General features: G+C 54.4%; 1 protein-coding gene across 5 annotated transcripts in view; it reads left to right on the top strand.

Moving 5' to 3' along the window:
- The window catches only part of KALRN (kalirin RhoGEF kinase), a 573,479-nt gene that overhangs the window by 534,826 nt on the left and 18,896 nt on the right, over positions 1-19,757 (top strand). For all 5 annotated transcript variants that reach the window (XM_081085419.1, XM_081085418.1, XM_081085412.1 and 2 more), the window contains 6 exons: positions 10,707-10,734; positions 11,461-11,632; positions 15,165-15,286; positions 15,867-15,998; positions 17,733-17,897; positions 19,579-19,657. In XM_081085419.1, coding sequence (XP_080941545.1) covers positions 10,707-10,734; positions 11,461-11,632; positions 15,165-15,286; positions 15,867-15,998; positions 17,733-17,897; positions 19,579-19,657 — 698 coding nt within the window. The remainder of the gene's footprint in view (positions 1-10,706; positions 10,735-11,460; positions 11,633-15,164; positions 15,287-15,866; positions 15,999-17,732; positions 17,898-19,578; positions 19,658-19,757) is intronic.

Here is a 19,757-nt window from a genome sequence, read left to right as displayed (position 1 = left end):
AGTGAGCTCCTCTGAGCTGAGCTGCCACCGGGAAGCTAGCCCTGAGCACAGGAGCAGGTGCTGAGGGACAGCGGCATCACCGCTAGCTTAGGCTTCTCAGGCACAAATAACAAGTCAGAGACAGGAAGGCCTACTGTTCCGTGTGAGCTGAGGGTCCTCAAGGGGTGGGTAAGTAGGACCTCGGTGCACTGTCCATTGCAGACGAGAATGGCCAAAGGTGCACCGGAAGAGAGCTGTGCTTGGAAGACCTGGCTTGAGAAACAGGTGGGGGGCCACCTCCAGAAGCCCACTCGCTGGTCAAGTGAGAGCTTTGAGCATCTTTCCAGGCCCAGCCTGGTCCCCAGCCTCACTCCTGTCTTCTGACCCCGATGATTGTAGTGGGAGTTGTCTCCTCGGGAATGTGTCCCTGTACTCTACCGAGCTTTACTTCACTCCTCTGGCCTGGAGCCTGCGTCCGGAGCCCTGGCTGACCCCCTGGCCCTGTGTGCGTGCCATGCTAGGTCGCTGCTGCGTCCTGCCCGGCTGGCTGCCTACCCGTGACCTGTGCCAGCACGTCGATGCCACTCCTAGCCGTGCATAGGCTCTTACCTGGCCTCCACAGCGCGTCACTACCCAAGCATCCTTTCTTCTCACCTGGTGGATTGAAGGGTTCCTGTAAGGAGCCGTTTCCCAAGGTCCTTGCTTAAACAAGCTGCTTGCTACCCTCAGAGCTGGCATATGTCCCACCGCACTGTTTCAGGGAGATATATAGGCACGTCCTTCGCAGCTAAGAGGACAATAAGTCACCTCGGACTCTAGGAATCTGACTTAGAAAGCTTTCGGAGGACACCCCGTTATTTAAAGGAAGCGGTTCTGCTCCCGTGCTTCCCTCCCTCCCCCTGCAGGGACTCCTGCATGTTCTCAATTACAACGCGCTCCCAGCACCGCCCGCTATGCCACTCGCTGCCACAAGGCGGCCTCAGGTCTGCGCGGTCCCTCGTGGCCCAGCACCCCTTTTTCACCTGATGGCCCTGACCACACCTCAGGGAGAATGGCTCCAAAAATGCCTGGGAGCTGTCCCTGGGTCGGCTTACTTCTTTGCCTTCCTGGCCTTGCGCTGGCCACACTTTGGGAATAGGAGTGGAGGGGCTATGGTAGCTGAGATAAAGGTTTCTACGCGGAGGAAGAGTCCAACCGGGCGAAACACAGACACTCGGCTCTCCTGGGGACACGTCGATATTCTTTCCATTTCCCAGGACAGCGTAGACCACAGACTGCCTTTCGTCGCCAGGAGGGTAGACGTGATGGTGCCCACCCGGCAGCTTCTCCCTCCTGCCCCACCCGTGTCTGCCCGGTACCTGGGCCAGAGCAGGCTCAGGGCTTGGGGCTCGGCCCGGCCCTCCAGCCAGCACCCACCTCTGAGAAGTCTGAGCGTTACTGGATTCTCTGAGGACCCCGGTGAGGCAGGTTTCCACACCCATGCCACTCCGAGGAGCTGTCAGGACTGTGTGGAGGCTGGGTTCCCACACCTGCCCTCCCACCCGGCACTGCTGTTCGGCCACATCACGTGCTCAACAGGGAGGCCTGACCCAGCCTCCCAGACTTCGTCCTCAGGGACGGGGATTCTTCGCCCAGCCTTTCGGTCAAGCACAATTAATTATATGCATCTTAATTGTTTTAATGCCCAATAGCACTTCTAGCAGAGAAGGTCAACCCATCAGAGGAAGAGGGGGTCAGGATTCCCGAAAGACTGTATCTCGCACTTGGTGTGACCAAATGCAGACCTTACCCATGGGCGTCGCTCCAGCCCGGAGGCATTCCATCAGGGGCACCATCTGTAGGAAGAACGGGGTTGGGATCTTGTGGGAGAGGTTCTGACAGATGAGGGAGAGAAGACACTTAGAAAGGTGAAGCTAATCGGGGAGAAAATTTCTAATTAGGGTAAGAATCATAGACTTTCAGAGTCGACAAAAACTTGGGACACTAGTTAGCCCCGTCCCTGTCATGTATTGTTTAAATTGCAGTAAAACATACATGACGTAAAATTGACCATCTTCACCATTTTTAAGTGGCATTCAATACCTTCACAAGTCGTACAACTGTCACTCTATTCATCTCCAGGCTTTGTCATCATCCCAAACTGAAACTGTACCCACTAAACCATAACTCCCCAAGCCCCTCCTCCCTCCAGCCCCTGGGAAGACGGGGGCTTCCTGTAGAGAGGAAACTGAGGCAGAGGGCGTTGTCACTTTCTGTTGGGAAGTGAAAAGGTGCCCTGAAGGCAGTACCTGGGTGTCCCTGTGTCCCCCACCCTCGCCACCTGCGCTTCCTCAGCACCCCATCTCCGGGTGGTTTTAACCTAAAACACAAATCCTGCCAGATGACAAGACCTGCCTGCCAGTGCCAGTTTTCGGTACAAATTTGTTATTCAGTGTTCCAACTCAACAAAGAGGAGTGTCATTTCCGCCCATCCCAGCTTGCAAGGCCGAAGTACGAGTTAAATAACAATCACACAGAGGCAGCCTCACATGGAAGAACGGACTCCAGACCGGGTACTGGCTGCTGCACGGGCTCAGGCCGCTGTGCGGGCTCAGGCCATTGGCCTTTCAGGGCCCGGGGTTCTCTGTAGGCGGCAGCACGGCTTCCGGGCCCAGGGGCTGCTGTACGTGATGGGGAACGTTGAGCGCCCTGCAGACCTCAGGTGAGCTGCCAGGACTCAGAGACCCTTCACTCTCCTGAGCTTCTGATTCTGACAACGAGGAGCCCCCAAAAGAAGAAGAAGAAGAAGCTTCGCTGTCTTGCTCCAGAAACGTGCTTCGCAGGGGCCGTGGCAGGAACGGCCTCCTGAGACCTGGCTGGATTGTCCGCTCCCTGCTCGGGGGAGAACCGGAGTAGCTGGAGGGGACCCTTCTTCCCTCCGCAGCCCCACTTTGCCCAGCTCCAGCTTCCGGTCTTCCAAGAGCTGGCCTGTCGCTCCCACCTCAGTGGCTTCTCTGTCCCACATTCAGCCTCCTGGCCAGCCAGCTGGAAGGACACACTTGCCCCCTTGTCCGGTGACTGACCTCCTGGCATCGCCAGTGAGTTTCCACCTGCGACTGTTCCTGCATTTTATAAAAAGAATTTTTTGTGTGAAAAGAGCTCTTTGGAGAAAAGAAAGTGAAGCATCACATTCCTCTCGGTTTGTTTTCACAAAATATTTTCTTTGTAATACATCTGACGGGTTTGGCCTGGAGACCTGCTCTTCTTGCCTCGCTCTGTTCCGGCCCTGCGTGCAGACGGACTTACATTCTGCCACTGAGGCGTTTAGCTTGCAGGCGTCTCTCCCAGAGGTCCTCCCTGGACTCACGTCTGTCATGCCTTCTGCTCCTTCCAACCGCCCAGTGAAGATGGGGTGCTCTTACCCTCCAGAGGTCATGCTTATTCAGCCAATGGGAAGAGCAGGTTTGAGGGTGGTGCTTTGAGAGGCCAGCCTTGGCGCGGGATGCAGTGGAAGCCTGTCACTGAGGCTCAGGTACTTTCTTAGGAGGGTCAGGTCCAGGCCCTCCCCTTGTTGCACATCTGCTGGTTGGAGGAGAATTTCTTCCTCAACAACTTTTTAAGTCTTTTGACAATTGGGGCAATTATTTGTCTTCACCCCACCCTTTCCCAATGACTCAGGAGTCCATTCATAGAGGCCAGGAAAGGAAGTTCCATTGCTTTCCCAGGCCAACGCAACCATCGTAACGTACACCCTTAGTCATGCGTGTCCTGTGGCTCCCGCCCCCTGAGTGGAGGAGGCCCAGCCCATGTCATTTAGGGTGCATGCTAATGGGATTATGAAGCACCATTGACCCGGGAGAAGTTGCTCTCAGGACCAGCTGTTAGAGGAGAAAAGGCCACAGTCTTCCTCCCACAGCCCTGCTCACCCGTGCTGTGAAGGCTCACCTGCAAGCTCCCTGATGAGATGTCCTAGGCCAGTGGTCGGCAAACTGCGGCTCACGAGCCCACACGCAGCTCTTTGGCCCCTTGAGTGTGGCTCTTCCTAAGCCTTAGGAGTACCCTAATTAAGTTAATAACAATGTACCTACCTATATAGTTTAAGTTTAAAAAATTTGGCTCTCAAAAGAAATTTCAGTCGTTGTACTATTGATATTTGGCTCTGTTGACTAATGAGTTTGCCGACCACTGTCCTAGGCAATTCACTACATCAGAATTTAATAACGCAGAGCATTACAGTATTGCAGGGAGTACTGTGGAGGGCCAGGGAGAGGGCATCCGGCGTGGGCATCCTCTCTGGCGGCTGAGTCCCCAAATCAACCTTGCACTCCCCCGTGTCCTCAGAGCCAGGTGTAACCTGTTGTGGGTCCTTAGACTCTGGGAGGTTGTTTCACTCAGTAAAAGAAAGTTGGGGGGATAGGAATGAGAACTCAAAACACTCGTCCATAGAGGCTGTATCCAAAGTTAAGATCTTGGCCTCCACGCTGGCAATGTGACTTATGAAAAGGAAGTTATACCACCGCCAGGGACGGTCCTCAGCCCCACCCAGCCCAGCCCTTCCCGACAGGCACCCAGGCTGCTGAGAGCACCTCGAGAGCAACGCAGACACCCAGTAAACCTCCTTCTTGCATTCTTTCCCCTCAACTGTTTTGTGGGACGGGTTATAGATTTTTTCATTCTGCTAAAAGTCACGTTTTCATCCTTTTAATTTTTGAGGACACACTCAATGTTCTCCAACCAAAATAGCAAGGAGGGCTGGGAGAGGGATTTGGAATAGAAATCTCCATAAAACAATGTGCTTGACCCGTGGCCATCCACAGAGACCCGCACCCAACAATTAATACATACACATTCTTCTTAAGAAGCCACGGAACGTTTTACAAAAGTTGACTCTTAAAGCAAGTCTCATTAAAAAAAATCAAGGAAACAGTATCATATGGGCCAACTACTCCAACCACAATGCAATTAAGTGAGAAATCAGTAACAAAACGATAATTTTTTAAAATCTCATATGTTTAGAAATTATAAGGTATTTCTATTACAATTAGGTCAAAGAGATAAATCAAAGTTGAAGAAGAAATACTTGGAAGTAAATGATAATGAAAAGAGTTGGGAAGTAAGAAACCAGTTTAGAGACAGTTCTATTGCCGTTTGGGATTGAGTTGCATTTACGTGTGTTCAATTGCAGCTTGTGTTCATTTAGGAATGAGCAGAGGTAGGAAGATTTTCTAAACATTTAGAAAGCTATTTTCTAAAAATTCAGAAAATCATGTCTGGTCTGGCCAGTTTGAAAACATCAAGGGTTTTAAACCTCCAAACCAGAAATCATACCTAAATTTTTAGAAATTGTTTTTCTTAGATCTGTTCATTTACCTAAAATCATCTAACACCCTTTTCCCTCCTCCTCTGAACACAGATTCCCATGAACCAGCACAAAGGGCATAGAAGGAAGAGGCAGAGAATAGAAATGCTGGTTCCTTTGAGCAGCTGAGTTCAGTTTAGGGCATTTATTTTGAGTTTCTTTTGACCATGTTTATTCCTGTCGCGTTCTCGCTGTGTAGCTTTGGACTGTGCTTTGTGGCTGGTGCTGAGGGTTTAGAAAAGGTGGGGTGGGGCGATTTTCTGGAGTCGGTGGTTACCTGCTCTTCTAGACAGATTTCAGCCTCACTGTCAGGACGTCGAGTCAGAATCGTGGGCATTGATTGACTGGCAAGAAAAATAGACTCAAGATGTCTTCAGAGCTCAGCTTGCTCCTTGGTGCTGGTTGGTTTTACCTGTCATTCTCTCTGGCTACCTCCCTGCCCTCCCACTTTGAAGGAAAATCCAGGAGACGCTGGTGTTCTCTCCAGCCGGAGGAACGAAGGGGCGATGGACCACAGGGTGGTGGTTTTCCTCATCCAGGAGGAAGCACTACTCCCTGCCGCCCTCTGCTGTTCAAATAAACCCGGGTCCTCAGCAGCTCTTCCGCACGTGGTCTATGCCAGGCCCGTCCTCTGGCCTTTGGTCTCCCAGAGAGAGAGCATGTGCCTTTCCCATAAAGAGTGTCACCTTTCCCCAGCACCACATCCGTCTTGGGTTCCAGTTCTCCCCCCTTTCCCATCTGCCACTCTGCACGGCCCCCCCAGACTGTTCCTAAGGAAGGGAAGCATTCAGTTTCAAGAAACAGGGCAGCTTACAATGAGCCCCTTCAGGTCCCAGCCTGACACCTCAGGTCCCTTCACACATGAGCAGTGATCGTTAGACAAGGCGGTCAGGAGTCCAGTGTCCTTATCTGCTAATTGTGTGACCTCCATGAATTTGCTTCAACAAATACTTGACCTCCTGCTATGTGCAAAATGCTCTGTTAAGCAGCCTAACAAGTGGTACACGGGACATGTACAAGGGTGGCCACCTTTAAAGGATTCACAGCCTCGTGGGGCAGTAACTGCAGGGAAGATGCTGGGATAGATGGGCACGTGGTCAGGGCTATGGGACGAGCATGGAGGAGGGAAGAGCACTACTGGCTGAGTCAACACACGGGCCGGCGATGAAGTCAGAGCAAGTCACATTCCAAGTAATGGGAATAGGAAGACACCCAAGTTCGTGCAACACATTTTCTCCCCTCTCCTCCCCCAAATTAGGATCCCACCCCTTTACATTTCCCTGGCTCTGACAAATATGTGCCTGGCTCTGAGGCATTAACACTCAACAACACACGGTCCTTGCCCGCCTGGGCCCTGAAGTCTGTCCACAGGGAGCCATAGACCAATACAGAGGCTCCTACACTACAGCGTGAGAGGCGGTCACAACCCTCCTCCAGTCCACGTTCGGATCTGCTTCCACGTAGAAAGAAGAAAAATGAGGAGGAATCTTCTATGGACACAACCCAGAGTCAAAGTTAACGAAATCATGAGCATGGGTTTGCCCAGGCTCCTGGTCCTTGCTGGAGGAGTTTAACGAGGAGGATTGGGTAGAGATGGGCTGGAGAGCAAAGGTGAGCAGGTAGGCCTTTGGCATCAGTGACTAACATTCACAACACTTTTCCCAGAACCCTGCCTCTGCACCGAACGCTGTGGCGGAAGGAGCGGTCAGGGCCAGTCCTCTGCTCCGTCTCCTGGATCTTACATGGACTTCCCTGTCTCATCTGGAAACGGAAGTTAATGACCCCTGTGTGGCACTTCCTCCCCAAGGGGGGTGGGGGGGGGCAATGAAGGAGGCTGTGAGTAGCCTGTGCCGACTCCGGAAGGCTGCACAAGTCAGTGCCATTGTCACCATTCCCAGCAGTACCTGGGCCAGCCTCGTGCAGCGCAATCAGGACAGGCGCCTCCCCCCAGCCCTTGTAGATAGAGAACCTGCAATAAAGCCTATTGGCCACCTTTCTCTCCAGCCTCCCCACTGAAGCCTGCACCCAGGCCGGGAGGGCCTGCTTTCCAACCAGTGCGCGTGTTTAATAACGTACTTACCGCAGTTGGCGTTGTGATGAGAACGAGAAAGAAGGCGAGAAGTCCTCTAAGCAGCAGTGGGGGTGCTGTCTTATAAAAGTGCTGCACAGTGCCTGGTGTGAACCCCACGTACAATTTTATAACCTGGGAACTGCCACTCATCTCTCCCACTGGTCATCTGTGTCCTCTCAGAGGCCGCTGCGTGGACTCCCTGTCTTGCTCCTTGTGGATTCCCATCGGGATGGGAAAGACAGGCCCCTGAGCAAAGTTGGCCACATTCCCAAATTGTTTTTACCGGAGTCCTTCTGATGGAGTGGGGGTGGGGCAGGGTGAGGGCCGTGCTTCATGCTTGTGGAAGGCTGGTCAGTAACACCAGCCAGGCCACACCCGGCCACTGCACCCATGTCATTTAATTCCATAGACTCAACAGCGGATTCCCAAGGAAAGGCAGCGAGCATGTCTGCCTTCCTCCCTGCCGGACACCACCACCCGGCCAAGGGTCAGCTCACAAAAACCCTCCTCAGTCAATGAGTCCTCCCACCCAACACCATCCCAGGTGGGCATTATTGTCCCCAAGTCACAGACACAACCGAGGCCCGAGCTGCTTTAAGAATGTTTCCAAGGCAAGAGAGCTGGTCTGGCTTAGGGTCTGGGTTCTTCGCGTTCTGTCTGCTCAGAGTTCACAACCCCTCGTGCCCAGATACCTCCTCTCTCCGAGGCAACCGGTTTTGTTGCTTTTTAATCACTTCCCACAAAGTTTGCCTGCCACCTGTGTTTGAAAACAGGCTCTGGTAAATTGCAATATAGCAGAAGGGATTATTTTATGGACCATTTGGCCCTATTTCCAGGTCCTATTTGTGAACCAGTCCTCAATTCTCAGGAGAACTGAAATGAGAACAAAGATCAAACACTCATTCGGCCAGCATGCCTGCGATGGCCGGAGCGCAGCAGACCCACGCTGGGGCCTGAGGTACAAGGGGAAGGACGAGCGGCTCCTGTCCTTGAAGAGCCTACAGCCCATGGCCCTGGCTGCGCCTTTTCTCCTTGAAAGAAAAGTTATTAAGAAGTGAGACATTCTGACTGAAGAATGTTTGGAAAGGCCGGGTAAAAAGAGAAGAAAAGTGTCACCCAAATCCAGGCAACATTCTCCAAATCCTGAGGGCAGGGCCTATGGCCCACACCTCCGTGTCCACGAAACCTTACGCCGGCCCAGAAGAGACGGCGAATGTTGTTTGAATGGGGGGAAAGCCGCCCTTTATCTCATCCTGAGAAAACCACTGGGGACTTCACACGATATTCTTAGTCTCTTGTTCTGTGGCTGGGAGATGGCTGGTTCGGATGTTGTTCTCTTTGCCTCAACCTAAGCCAGGCGGGTAAATGCATGGCCTCCTTAGCACCCCCGACAAATGATGGGGCGCTGCCCCCCATAGTTAGGGGCAGTCCCCTACATGTCTCCGCACATAGCAGAGTCTCTTAGATGTAGGGAAGGCAGAAGCTTTTACCAAATCCCCACATACACCCTTACCCCCCACATACCACCACCCCCACCCTACCCCACCCCCACCCACCCCACCCCACCTCAGGAGAGCCTCAGGGGCAGGAAGTGCTTTCTCTGAGAGCAGTTCCCTTGAATTGAGGGAACTTTCTGGAGCTCTCAAACCGGGCTGCATGTTGACGCACCTGAGGCAGCTTTCAGAGCTCCCGCTACCTGGATCCCCCCGACGCACATGCTAATTAAAACAGAATCTCTGGGCATGAGGCCCCGGCATCGGTCTTTTTGTGTTTTCCAAGCTGTCCAGGTCAAAGATTGAGAACCAACAATTAAAGGGAGGCCAGACAGTGGTGTGAGTGGCCTCTCGAGACCAGCAGAGGGCGCTGCAGTGACCAGTCGCGGGCCGCTCAGCCCCAGGCCTGGCATCACAGGCCTGCTGGGCAGCCTGCTTCCTGAAAACCTGGGTAGCATCCTGGGCAACGGATCTGCAGAGGGGAACCCAGAGGAGGACACGCAGCTCTGTTCCCAAGGGCATCCGGCTGCCTGTGTAGGGAGGAGCACACAGAAGCCATGTTCCCCTCCGATGTACATACCGGGCGCTAAGTGTGAATGCCCCGGGGCTGTTTGTACGGCACATCAGCTTTCCGGCTTCACTATGAAGGAAAGAAGAGTTTGCAAGATAAGTTATTAGAGCTAAGCCGCTGCCACAATAAGCTGCTTAGCAGAAGAGGGATGATCAGAATGAGATCATCTGTATTTAAAGTCATCGAAGACTTGTTCTTGTCAAGCATAGTGCTAAACACTTGACATAAATTATTTTTCATAATACTTTGCACGAAGCATTACTTATTCCCATTTTATAGTAGATGAAATCGATGCTAATAAATTTCAAGTAATTAGCATGAAATCACATTAAATAGAAGAGATGAGCCCAGCCTCTCTGACTCCGAAGGCCCTGTTTGGGTCCCCCTGCCAGGCGTGATGACCAGGACTTGCTTGGTTAGAGGTCATACAAAGATGGGAGAGAAATCGAGGCTTCCCCCCCCCCCCAACCGCCCCCCCTGAGGAAAGGTAACTTTCCCGCATGGCGAGGCTGGAAGGTGTTTCTTTCTGAGAAGACCCGTGTTGTCACGAGGCAGTCAGCATGGGATGTGCCAAGAGCTCCCTTGGTGCCTCTGCCAACTGGCCCTGGCACCAGACAAGTCTAGTCGGCCCAAGGCTCCGTTTTCTCCCCTCTGCAGCCAAAGGGCTCAAACCATTAGGTCAGTGGCTCTTGAGTTGCCCTATGGAGGCCTGGGATGCAGGAGGTCGTGCTGGGGACAAGAGGGATGGGCATGTAGCTGCTTGGGGAGATGTTTCCATGCTTGGGGGGACGAGTTCATTTGGAAGGAAACCACTAGGTTTGTGATTAGTGGTTCATGCCATTGACCCTTCCAATTGGATAAATGTCAGGTCCTCTGTTTTTGAAAATTCATGACGCTGGAAAGAATCAATGCCATCACAATACATGAGTGGGTGCCGAACAGGGTGGGCGGGGTGGGCACACACGTGGCAGGGAGAAGAGCAGCTGAGGCGGTGGAGAAGAAAGGCCTGCTGCGGCCAGCACAGCCCGCCTGCGCCCGGGCACCCGGAGGAATGCGACCGACCAGAGTAGACAGGAGAGTAAGCCAGGGCCCTTCGTCGTCACTGTGATGGAGACACGGTCACAATCCACGGAGGCGGGGCTCTGGGCTTGCCCCCCCTAACCTGTGCTTCTTTTTACTCCATAGGGTAAATGTCTACGTTCTCTTATACTGGGTTAGGACTTCAGCAATTTTCTGTTTCTTTTTGTTTTTCAGATCTTAAATCCAAATTTCATCCAAGAAGGTGAGTTTGAAAAGTGGTAGAATTGAGAGCACGGGGATTGGCTCAATCATTTATGCAAACCCAGCACAGAAATGGAGCCTTTAAACCAGTGTTTCTCAACCGTGGCTGCACATTAGAATCACCTGGGAATCTTTTTAAAATCCTGATTTCTGGGCCTCATCCTCCGGAAATTCTGTTTCTTTGTTACTAATGTTGTGGGCCCACCCCATAACAAAGAAACAGCATTTCCGGAGGATGGGGCCCAGGAATCGGGATTTTAAAAAGATCCCCAGGTGATTCTACTGTGCAGCCAAGGTTGAGAACCACTGCTTTAAACAGTGTGAGGCCGGGCTGTACTCAGACGGGGAAGCGTGTTTATGACGCACTGTTAGGGTGGGAAGACCACAGGTGCAGTGTGGGTAATGGGATTCAAGTTTGGTAAGACCACGTGCGTGGACATGAAACCTAAGAGCGCCTATACCAGATGCTCACAGTACTTACCTCTGAATCATGACATCACGAAGCTTTTTCTCCTCTTTGCTTACCTGTATTTTCTAATTTTTTGTCACAATAAACACTTGTTGCCTTTAAAATACCTTTTTGTGGGGCACAGGGGACTCGACAGTGTTAAGCCGAAGGTTATCTGAGTCGTTATGCATCATGGGTGGGAAACGAGAGTCAGGTGTGGTAAAGTGGCTGTTTGTTCCCAGCTCCGAATGATGTGAATTTATGTCCATTTGACTGCAGTGGCCCCAGAATTCCTTGTGCCCTTGGTGGATGTGACCTGCTTGCTTGGGGACACAGTGACACTGCAGTGCAAGGTCTGCGGGCGGCCGAAGCCCACCATCACCTGGAAGGGGCCAGACCAGAACATCCTCGACACCGACAGCAGCTCAGCCACATACAGCGTCTCCTCCTGGTAAGCGGCCCGCCCCCCGCAGCACCGCCCCCCACAGCACCGCCCCCCGCAGCACCGCCCCCCTCAGCACCGCCCCCCTCAGCACCGCACCCCTCAGCACCGCCCCCTCAGCACCGCCCCCCTCAGCACCGCACCCCTCAGCACCGCCCCCCCTCAGCACCGCCCCCCTCAGCACCGCCCCCCCTCAGCACCGCCCCCCTCAGCACCGCCCCCCTCAGCACCGCCCCCCGCAGCACCGCCCCCCTCAGCACCGCCCCCCGCAGCACCGCCCCCCGCAGCACCGCCCCCCTCAGCATCCCCCCTCAGCACCGCCCCCCCTCAGCACTGCCCCCCTCAGCACCGCCCCCCTCAGCACCGCAACCCTCAGCACCGCCCCCCGCAGCACCGCCCCCCGCAGCACCGCCCCCCTCAGCATCCCCCCTCAGCACCGCCCCCCTCAGCACCGCCCCCCTCAGCACCGCCCCCCTCAGCACCGCAACCCTCAGCACCGCCCCCCGCAGCACCGCCCCCCGCAGCACCGCCCCCCTCAGCATCCCCCCTCAGCACCGCCCCCCTCAGCACCGCCCCCCGCAGCACCGCCCCCCGCAGCACCGCCCCCCTCAGCATCCCCCCTCAGCACCGCCCCCCTCAGCACCGCCCCCCTCAGCACCGCCCCCCCTCAGCACCGCCCCCCTCAGCACCGCCCCCCTCAGCACCGCAACCCTCAGCACCGCCCCCCGCAGCACCGCCCCCCGCAGCACCGCCCCCCTCAGCACCGCCCCCCGCAGCACCGCCCCCCTCAGCACCGCCCCCCTCAGCACCGCACCCCTCAGCACCGCCCCCTCAGCACCGCCCCCCTCAGCACCGCCCCCCTCAGCACCGCACCCCTCAGCACCGCCCCCCCTCAGCACCGCCCCCCTCAGCACCGCACCCCTCAGCACCGCACCCCTCAGCACCGCACCCCTCAGCACCGCCCCCTCAGCACCACCCCCCTCAGCACCGCCCCCCTCAGCACCGCCCCCCTCAGCACCGCCCCCCCTCAGCACCGCCCCCCTCAGCACCGCAACCCTCAGCACCGCACCCCTCAGCACCGCCCCCCGCAGCACCGCCCCCCGCAGCACCGCCCCCCGCAGCACCGCCCCCCTCAGCACCGCCCCCCTCAGCACCGCCCCCTCAGCACCGCCCCCCTCAGCACCGCCCCCCTCAGCACCGCCCCCTCAGCACCGCCCCCCGCAGCACCGCCCCCCCCCCCGCAGCACCGCTCCCTCAGCACCGCCCCCCTCAGCACCGCCCCCTCAGCACCGCCCCCCTCAGCACCGCCCCCCTCAGCACCGCCCCCTCAGCACCGCCCCCCGCAGCACCGCCCCCCTCAGCACCGCCCCCCTCAGCACCGCCCCCTCAGCACCGCCCCCCGCAGCACCGCCCCCCCCCCGCAGCACCGCCCCCTCAGCACCGCCCCCCTCAGCACTGCCCCCCTCAGCACCGCCCCCCTCAGCACCGCCCCCTCAGCACCGCCCCCCGCAGCACCGCCCCCCCCCCCCCCCGCAGCACCGCTCCCTCAGCACCGCCCCCCTCAGCACCGCCCCCTCAGCACCGCCCCCCGCAGCACCGCCCCCCCCTCCCCCCCGCAGCACCGCTCCCTCAGCACCGCCCCCTCAGCACCGCCCCCCTCAGCACCTCCCCCTCAGCACCGCCCCCCCCAGCACCACCCCCCACAGCACCACAGCGTGCTCTCGTGGCGCCCAGAGGCCACGTCCGGGGTGCAGCTACCCTCCCAGTGACTTAGTTCCTCCCAGAGCAGGGCCGCCATGGCGGCTGTTCTAGTGCACACACTGGGCCGTGATTGGGAGGGAGACTGAGTCAGGCACGCGTGTGGCTCCCAGCAGTGGCCTCTCACACCGGTGTGCTCCCGCGGCAGTGGGCGAGGGGCTGTGAGCTTCAGGCCCAGCCTCAGCCTGAGGAACACCTGGGTCACCACCAGCACATACTCACCTACTGCTCAGCGTTGTGTAGACAGACCTAGGATCAAAATGAACAGTTCAGCCCAGCCAGTGTGGCTCAGTGGTTAAGCGCCGATCCATGAACCAAGAGGTCACTGGTTTGATTCCTGCTCAGGGCACATGCCCAGGTTGTGCGCTCCATCCGCAGTAGGGGGCGTGCAGGAGGCAGCTGAGCAATGATGTTTTTCTCTCATCTATGTCTCTCTCTATCCCTCTCCCTTCCTCTCTCTCTAAAAAAATCAATAAGAACATATTTTTTTAAATATTTTTTTAAAAAAGGACAGTTCAAAAGACTGTATTCTGGACCCACATGAAACAAAGAAAGAAAAACTCTCTCAGGTCAAGGCTGAGCTCCACTGGCGAAGAGCCTTGGCAGTCGCTGACTTACACTCACCCCCTTCAATCCTCTTTCCCTACGGACGCCCAGGAGCACCTGTGCCAGGAGCAGTGCGGAGGGCTGCAGGCCTGCAGGAAGGTGGTCCTCACATCTAGCACCCCAGTGTTCTCTGTGCCCCTCAGGAGCCCAGGAAACAGCAATGTATTGAATTCCTCCATTTACTTGAGGACAATTTTCTTACAAGAATAAAAAAATGCCCCACTCCAAAATGTGCAACAGAACACAGAAAATCCAGCCCCAGCATGCTTCTATGCAAAAAGGGTGTTTAACAAAACCTGGCCCACTGCCTCCCCATCTTCCTGGTCATATTTATTGCTACTAATTTTGAGCTTCCTTGTGGACTAGTGCTCACGGTGGGCAAGCAGTAACGAGTCCTCCATGCATAAGATTCCTCCGAGTGAGGAGATACTTCCATCTATTAACTTCGTGTGTGTGTGTGTGTGTGTGTGTGTGTGTGTGTGTGTGTGTGTGTGAAACGTGTTCCCAGCAGAGCCTGCCCGCCAGGTCCTGACATCTCAGTGGTTAGTGTGCGCGAGTGTGATGAGGACCATGATCGCCACGTCTGTGAGAGCCAGGGGAGAGTGGGCTGACTGGGACTTCTGCGCGTGGCCCTCTCTGCAGCTTTCCCAGGTGCCGTCCTGGACCCCAGAGTGGGCTACGGGGAAAGTTATCCTTTAGTGGAGGAATTTGCTCTGTTTAATTCACGTAGTCATTTTGAGAGTCCCACGTGTGGAATTTGAAATACTGGAACATTTTCATTCATTAGTCTTTCCATTTTGGAGGGGGTACCATTCATTATGGATCCATGAGGCTGAAAATATTTTAGAAGAAAGTTGCTGGTGGTAATAATACAAGTCATACTGTGGGCCAGGGCTTGTATAAGACTTGATAGATTTCAAACCATGCTTTAGTTCTTACCTTGTTTTGCTCTTTTTTCTATCCCTATCCCTCACATACAACAAACCTGAGAGATAGGCATAGCGAGAATTCTTCCCCTGAAAAGAAGTGAGAATGAAGGGAGGCGAGGCGGTCACCCAAGGCAGGTAACAGAACTGGACCCGCCTTGGGCCTGAGTCCACTCAGCACACCAGGTGCCAACACTTCGCCGTCAGTTGTCTCCTGATTGATGCTTGAGGCCTCCTTTTGGTGTCCCTAGTGAGTCCGGAGAAATCACCCTGAAGATCTGTAATCTGATGCCTCAAGACAGTGGGATTTATACGTGCATAGCAGCCAATGACCACGGCACCGCATCCACGTCCGCCACGGTGAAGGTGCAAGGTACAGACTCTCCGTTAAACGTGTTTTATGCTGTAAACATATGCTTATTGTTGTAAGATGCACATGACAGCATTTACCATCTTGACCAACTTCCGGTGTCCAGTTCCATAGTGTGAAGTTCATTCACACTGTTGCGCAGCCAAGCTCCAGAACTCATTTTATCTTGCAAAACTGAAACTGTACCGATTAAATAACTCCCCATCCTCCTTGCCCCAGCCCGTGGCAGCGCTGTCCTACTCTTCATCTCTATGATTTGTGTGGGTCAAGCATTTTCGGGCGGCATTACCAGGGCTCCCTGAAAACTGGAGTGGGGGGGGGGGGAGAGGGGGAGGGTTCCATTGTGAAAATTCCGAAGCAAAGTTCCAGCAAACAGGAAGAGAATGAATTTTTGCTGTCTGGGGGGTAGAATTTCCAACAGCCAGGCACTCCTCCCGGGCCTCCCCCGGACCTGGGGAAGGTGGAGAACATCACAGGGAAAATGTGAAATGCTGGTTAGGTGACGTTTCCTGGGTGGCGTTCAACCCTGGTGTAAATGACCCGGTTCTGCAAAAATAGCCCGAACCCTGTCTCTGTCCTGCAGGCGTTCCCGCGGCCCCCAACCGCCCCATCGCCCAGGAGCGGAGCTGCACTTCGGTGATCCTGCGCTGGCTGCCCCCGGCCAGCACCGGCAACTGCACCATCTCCGGCTACACCGTGGAGTACAGAGAGGAAGGTGGGCCACCTGTGTGTCTTCTCCTCCTTGTAACGAGGCCTGCAGAGCCGCAACACCATTGGTCTCCGTGCCCTCCATCAGCTGTTCCTTCTTGTGTTTCCCAAGGCAGCACCATGGCCCCAGCGCTAGACTGCAGCGCCTTCTCGGATCTCAAACACCCAGTCGGGGTTTCCCACAAAATGATGACTCAGGGCGGGTTTCTAAGTGCCTTAGCGCGCACTGCCCTGCTCAGCACGCCCAGTGACCCAGACAAGCACGCCCATTCCGCCGACCAGGAGGCAAAGGCCTAAAGAGAGTTAGGGAGCAGGAGGCTGGAGTTAGAGCCAGGTCCCCAGGTTGCTAATCTGTGATCTTTCTCCCAGAGCAACCGGGAGGGGAGCAGGAGCTGAGCTTTAGCCACCCCCACTCCCCTGACAAAATGTAGAGATCACTACACAGCAAGGGTGGGGAACCTTTCTTCTGCCAAGAGCCACTTGGATATTTATAATGTCATTCTCGGGCCATACAAAATTATCAGCTTAAACATTAGCCTGCTACATTAGGTCAAACATTTAATTAACTCACCCCTAATGCCTTGGCAGGGCCAGACCAAATGATTTTATGGGCCTTACTTGGCCGTGGGCCCGATGTTCTCCACCCCTGATATAGGGTGTCCCCCAAAAATGTATACACACCCTTTGGATAGTTATAAAGTCAGTGTTTATCAAGTGCTTTTCAGTTTCAAAATTGGAACTATCGGCTGTTAAAGTGCGTATACTTTGTTTGGGTCACCCTGTATATATCATTATATATAGTAACTTTTTAACAAATTGTTCCATTTTTTAATTTGTTACATTTACATGCTAAAGTGCATGCATTTCTTCAGCAGTTGTTAAGAACTGAGCCTGACACCTGCTTAGCTGAAATCAGAAGTTGCCAGGGAGCGGATTGTTAACACATCTCTGAGCCCCACAATGAATTACAATGGAAAGTAATGCTTGCACCCAGAGCCAAAATCATGTGTTTCATTACTCCTATTATTTTAACTCTTCTCTCTCCTGGTAAATGGGGCCCATGCAGTTTAAAGCTGTTTATTTCTGCATCTTTCTCAGGCTGCTTACTCTTGTGTCTCCCAACTCCACACAAATCCACGCTGAGCTGACAGGCACGTCTCACAAAGTTCGTATTTATGCAGCATTAGTCAGTTGGGAAAATCATCCAATCTCTCCGAGTCCCGGTTTCTTCATCTGTACAGTGAGATGAATGCCCCTGACCTTGGAGTTTCTGTGGATTTAAGTGAGGAAGTGACGTGAGAGAATGGGGGGAGGGTGCCTCCCACGGGTCTTCACAAGCAAGTGGTGCTCAATACGTGCTCATTTCTATTTTGTTGCCATTTCCAAACGCTGTTTTCTCGTTGTTGCTTTTATGTTATGTTTTCTGACACCTCATGAAGAATCGGCCCCACATTCCTCCGTAACTTCTGCATGGCCTATGTCTTCTCACTCTCACGTGCACAGCTGACACGGACAGAACCTGCAGGCCAGCTGCCTCCACACGCCTCCTGAGACAGTCAATCACTAGGATATTGAACCCAGATCCACCACAGTTGCCCCAGGCTTTCAGAGCCAGACACAGTGACCACAACGGCCCTTTGAGTGGAATGTGTCCATTTCCCTCTCTTTGTTTGCTGAAGGTCTTTGAAACAATGTCCCTCTGGCTTGTTCTCTTTCTCTCTCCTCGGAAATTGCGCGCTAGGTTCCCAGGCCTGGCAGCAGTCGGTAGCGTCGACCTTGGACACTTACCTCGTCATCGAAGACCTCAGCCCCGGAAGCCCTTATCAGTTCAGAGTCAGTGCCAGCAACCCCTGGGGGATCAGCCTTCCCAGCGAGCCCTCGGAGTTCGTGCGACTTCCAGAGTACGGTGAGTCCCACCACACCCCGCACCCCAGTGGGTGGAGGCCAGGCGCCCCGCATGCTCACCGGCACTGTCTGCCCATTGCGTGGCAGCCGCTGTCCAGCGGGTGGCCTGGATTGGCTCCGTGGCTTCAGTCAAGTCACAGTCCAGAGGCCTGGTGAAGGGTGTTTCCGTAAAGTGTTATTTCAAGTGTCTGGGAGCAAACGTTAAATCTGGCCCCCCCTCCCCTCCCGCCTCCCCCGGGTTTACTTGCGGCTCCCTGGGCCCTGGGCGTGTCTCCAGGAACCCAGAGGAGCAGGCAGATGTCACGCATCACGTGGATGCTATCTGCCCCTCTTCTAGGACAGGACACCAAACACTCCTCTCCCCTGAGAACTGGCCAGCGCAGTGTACCTCACACATCAGGGACACCCCCACTCCCCAATTTAAAATGGGGAGAGAAAAGCAACCTGGTGGGAGGATTTGATCATTTCCCCACCCTCTACCCTCCCAGAACACCTCTTCTCATGTGGGTTCATTTTTATGTGGATGTGCTGAATAATTACGAAGACACACATATAACCAAATTCACATGAGTGTTTTACAAACAAGGCTCTTACTTTGTCCACCTGTTCATGATCTCACCAAGCCACTTTGGTCCCAAGGACATTGTGAGAGAGGAAACTTGTTAGCCTAAGGAACTTTTTAAGAAGTGGGGTTTGAGGCAGTGCAGGGGAATGGGCTGGGTGTGTTGGGGTGGAGAGAGGAGGTCTCTATACTGAAAAGGCAATGAATCCGTGTCTTTCTAGGTTAAGGGAGTCCCAGAATCTAAGAGTGGCTCCAGAAACCTTCTGGGGTCCAAGACAACAGCCCTGCCCCTAGCTGAAGCCGGAAATGCTCCCCACTGGCTCAGCACCCTCCCACTGGCCTTGCTCCGGTGGGCCTGGGACTCCCTGGGAAACCTTGGCCTGGGTCTCTTCCCTCAGATGTCAGGGTGCAGGCACCTTCCGCCTCCACGGGGCTGTGCTCAGGGACGACCACCGCTCATGGTTTGCTTCTTGCGATCCTTGGTCCCCAGAGACAACACAAATTCACAGTAGTGTCACGCTCACACGCATGCGAGTCATTGTCAGGAAATTAACATGTCATATAAGGAAATGCTGTGAAGATTCTGCTCAGGTGTGTGTTTGGGGTTAAGCTAAGTCATTCAATATACGAGATGGGCTCACTGATGCCCGAGAACAGCGGGGTGAGGAAGGGCTGGCTTTAGAATGTTTTGAGCACGTTCCTTCCCTTTTGTCCTTTCCTGGCCCGTAATTCCTCCGGGGCCCTCTCGGCTGTGTCCTCCCCACCGCCCCAGTCCTCACCAGCTTTGCTAGGCCTTCAGCGTGGCTTCCTCTCTCCCCTTTAGTTTTTTCTACCTAATATTTATTAGTAACAGATCCAGAAGCTCCATTCCGGACTGTCCCCAAGTTTCCGTGCTGATGTAGACGGCACAGGGCGGGAGTCTGGATGCCACGTCAGGTTCCCCTGGGATGAGATTTTTATAAAGAACCTGTCAGGGAATCCTGGCATTTTCCCACCAAGTTAGGCTGCGTGTTAAGTCCTGAGAGTTGCTTTGGGTGATGCTGGGCCTTTTCTGTTAGCCTTTTCGTTATTCTTCGTCACTTCCTCAATCTCACCCATGGATTCTCTCTCTCTCCCAAAGATGCTGCTGCTGATGGTGCCACCATTTCTTGGAAGGAAAATTTTGATTCAGCTTATACTGAGCTGAATGAAATTGGCAGGTAATGACTCCGCTTTCTGTTCCTTCATTCGTGAGCACTTAACAACATCCCAGCAGAATAATGACCAGCTTTTGTTGTTTATTCAATGCATTCTCTCTAA

This window comes from Myotis nattereri, assembly GCF_964212035.1.
Source record: "Myotis nattereri genome assembly, chromosome: 3".
NCBI lineage: Eukaryota > Metazoa > Chordata > Mammalia > Chiroptera > Vespertilionidae > Myotis > Myotis nattereri.
Note: the sequence above shows the minus strand (reverse complement) of the source record. Positions and strands in the feature narration are given on the sequence as shown.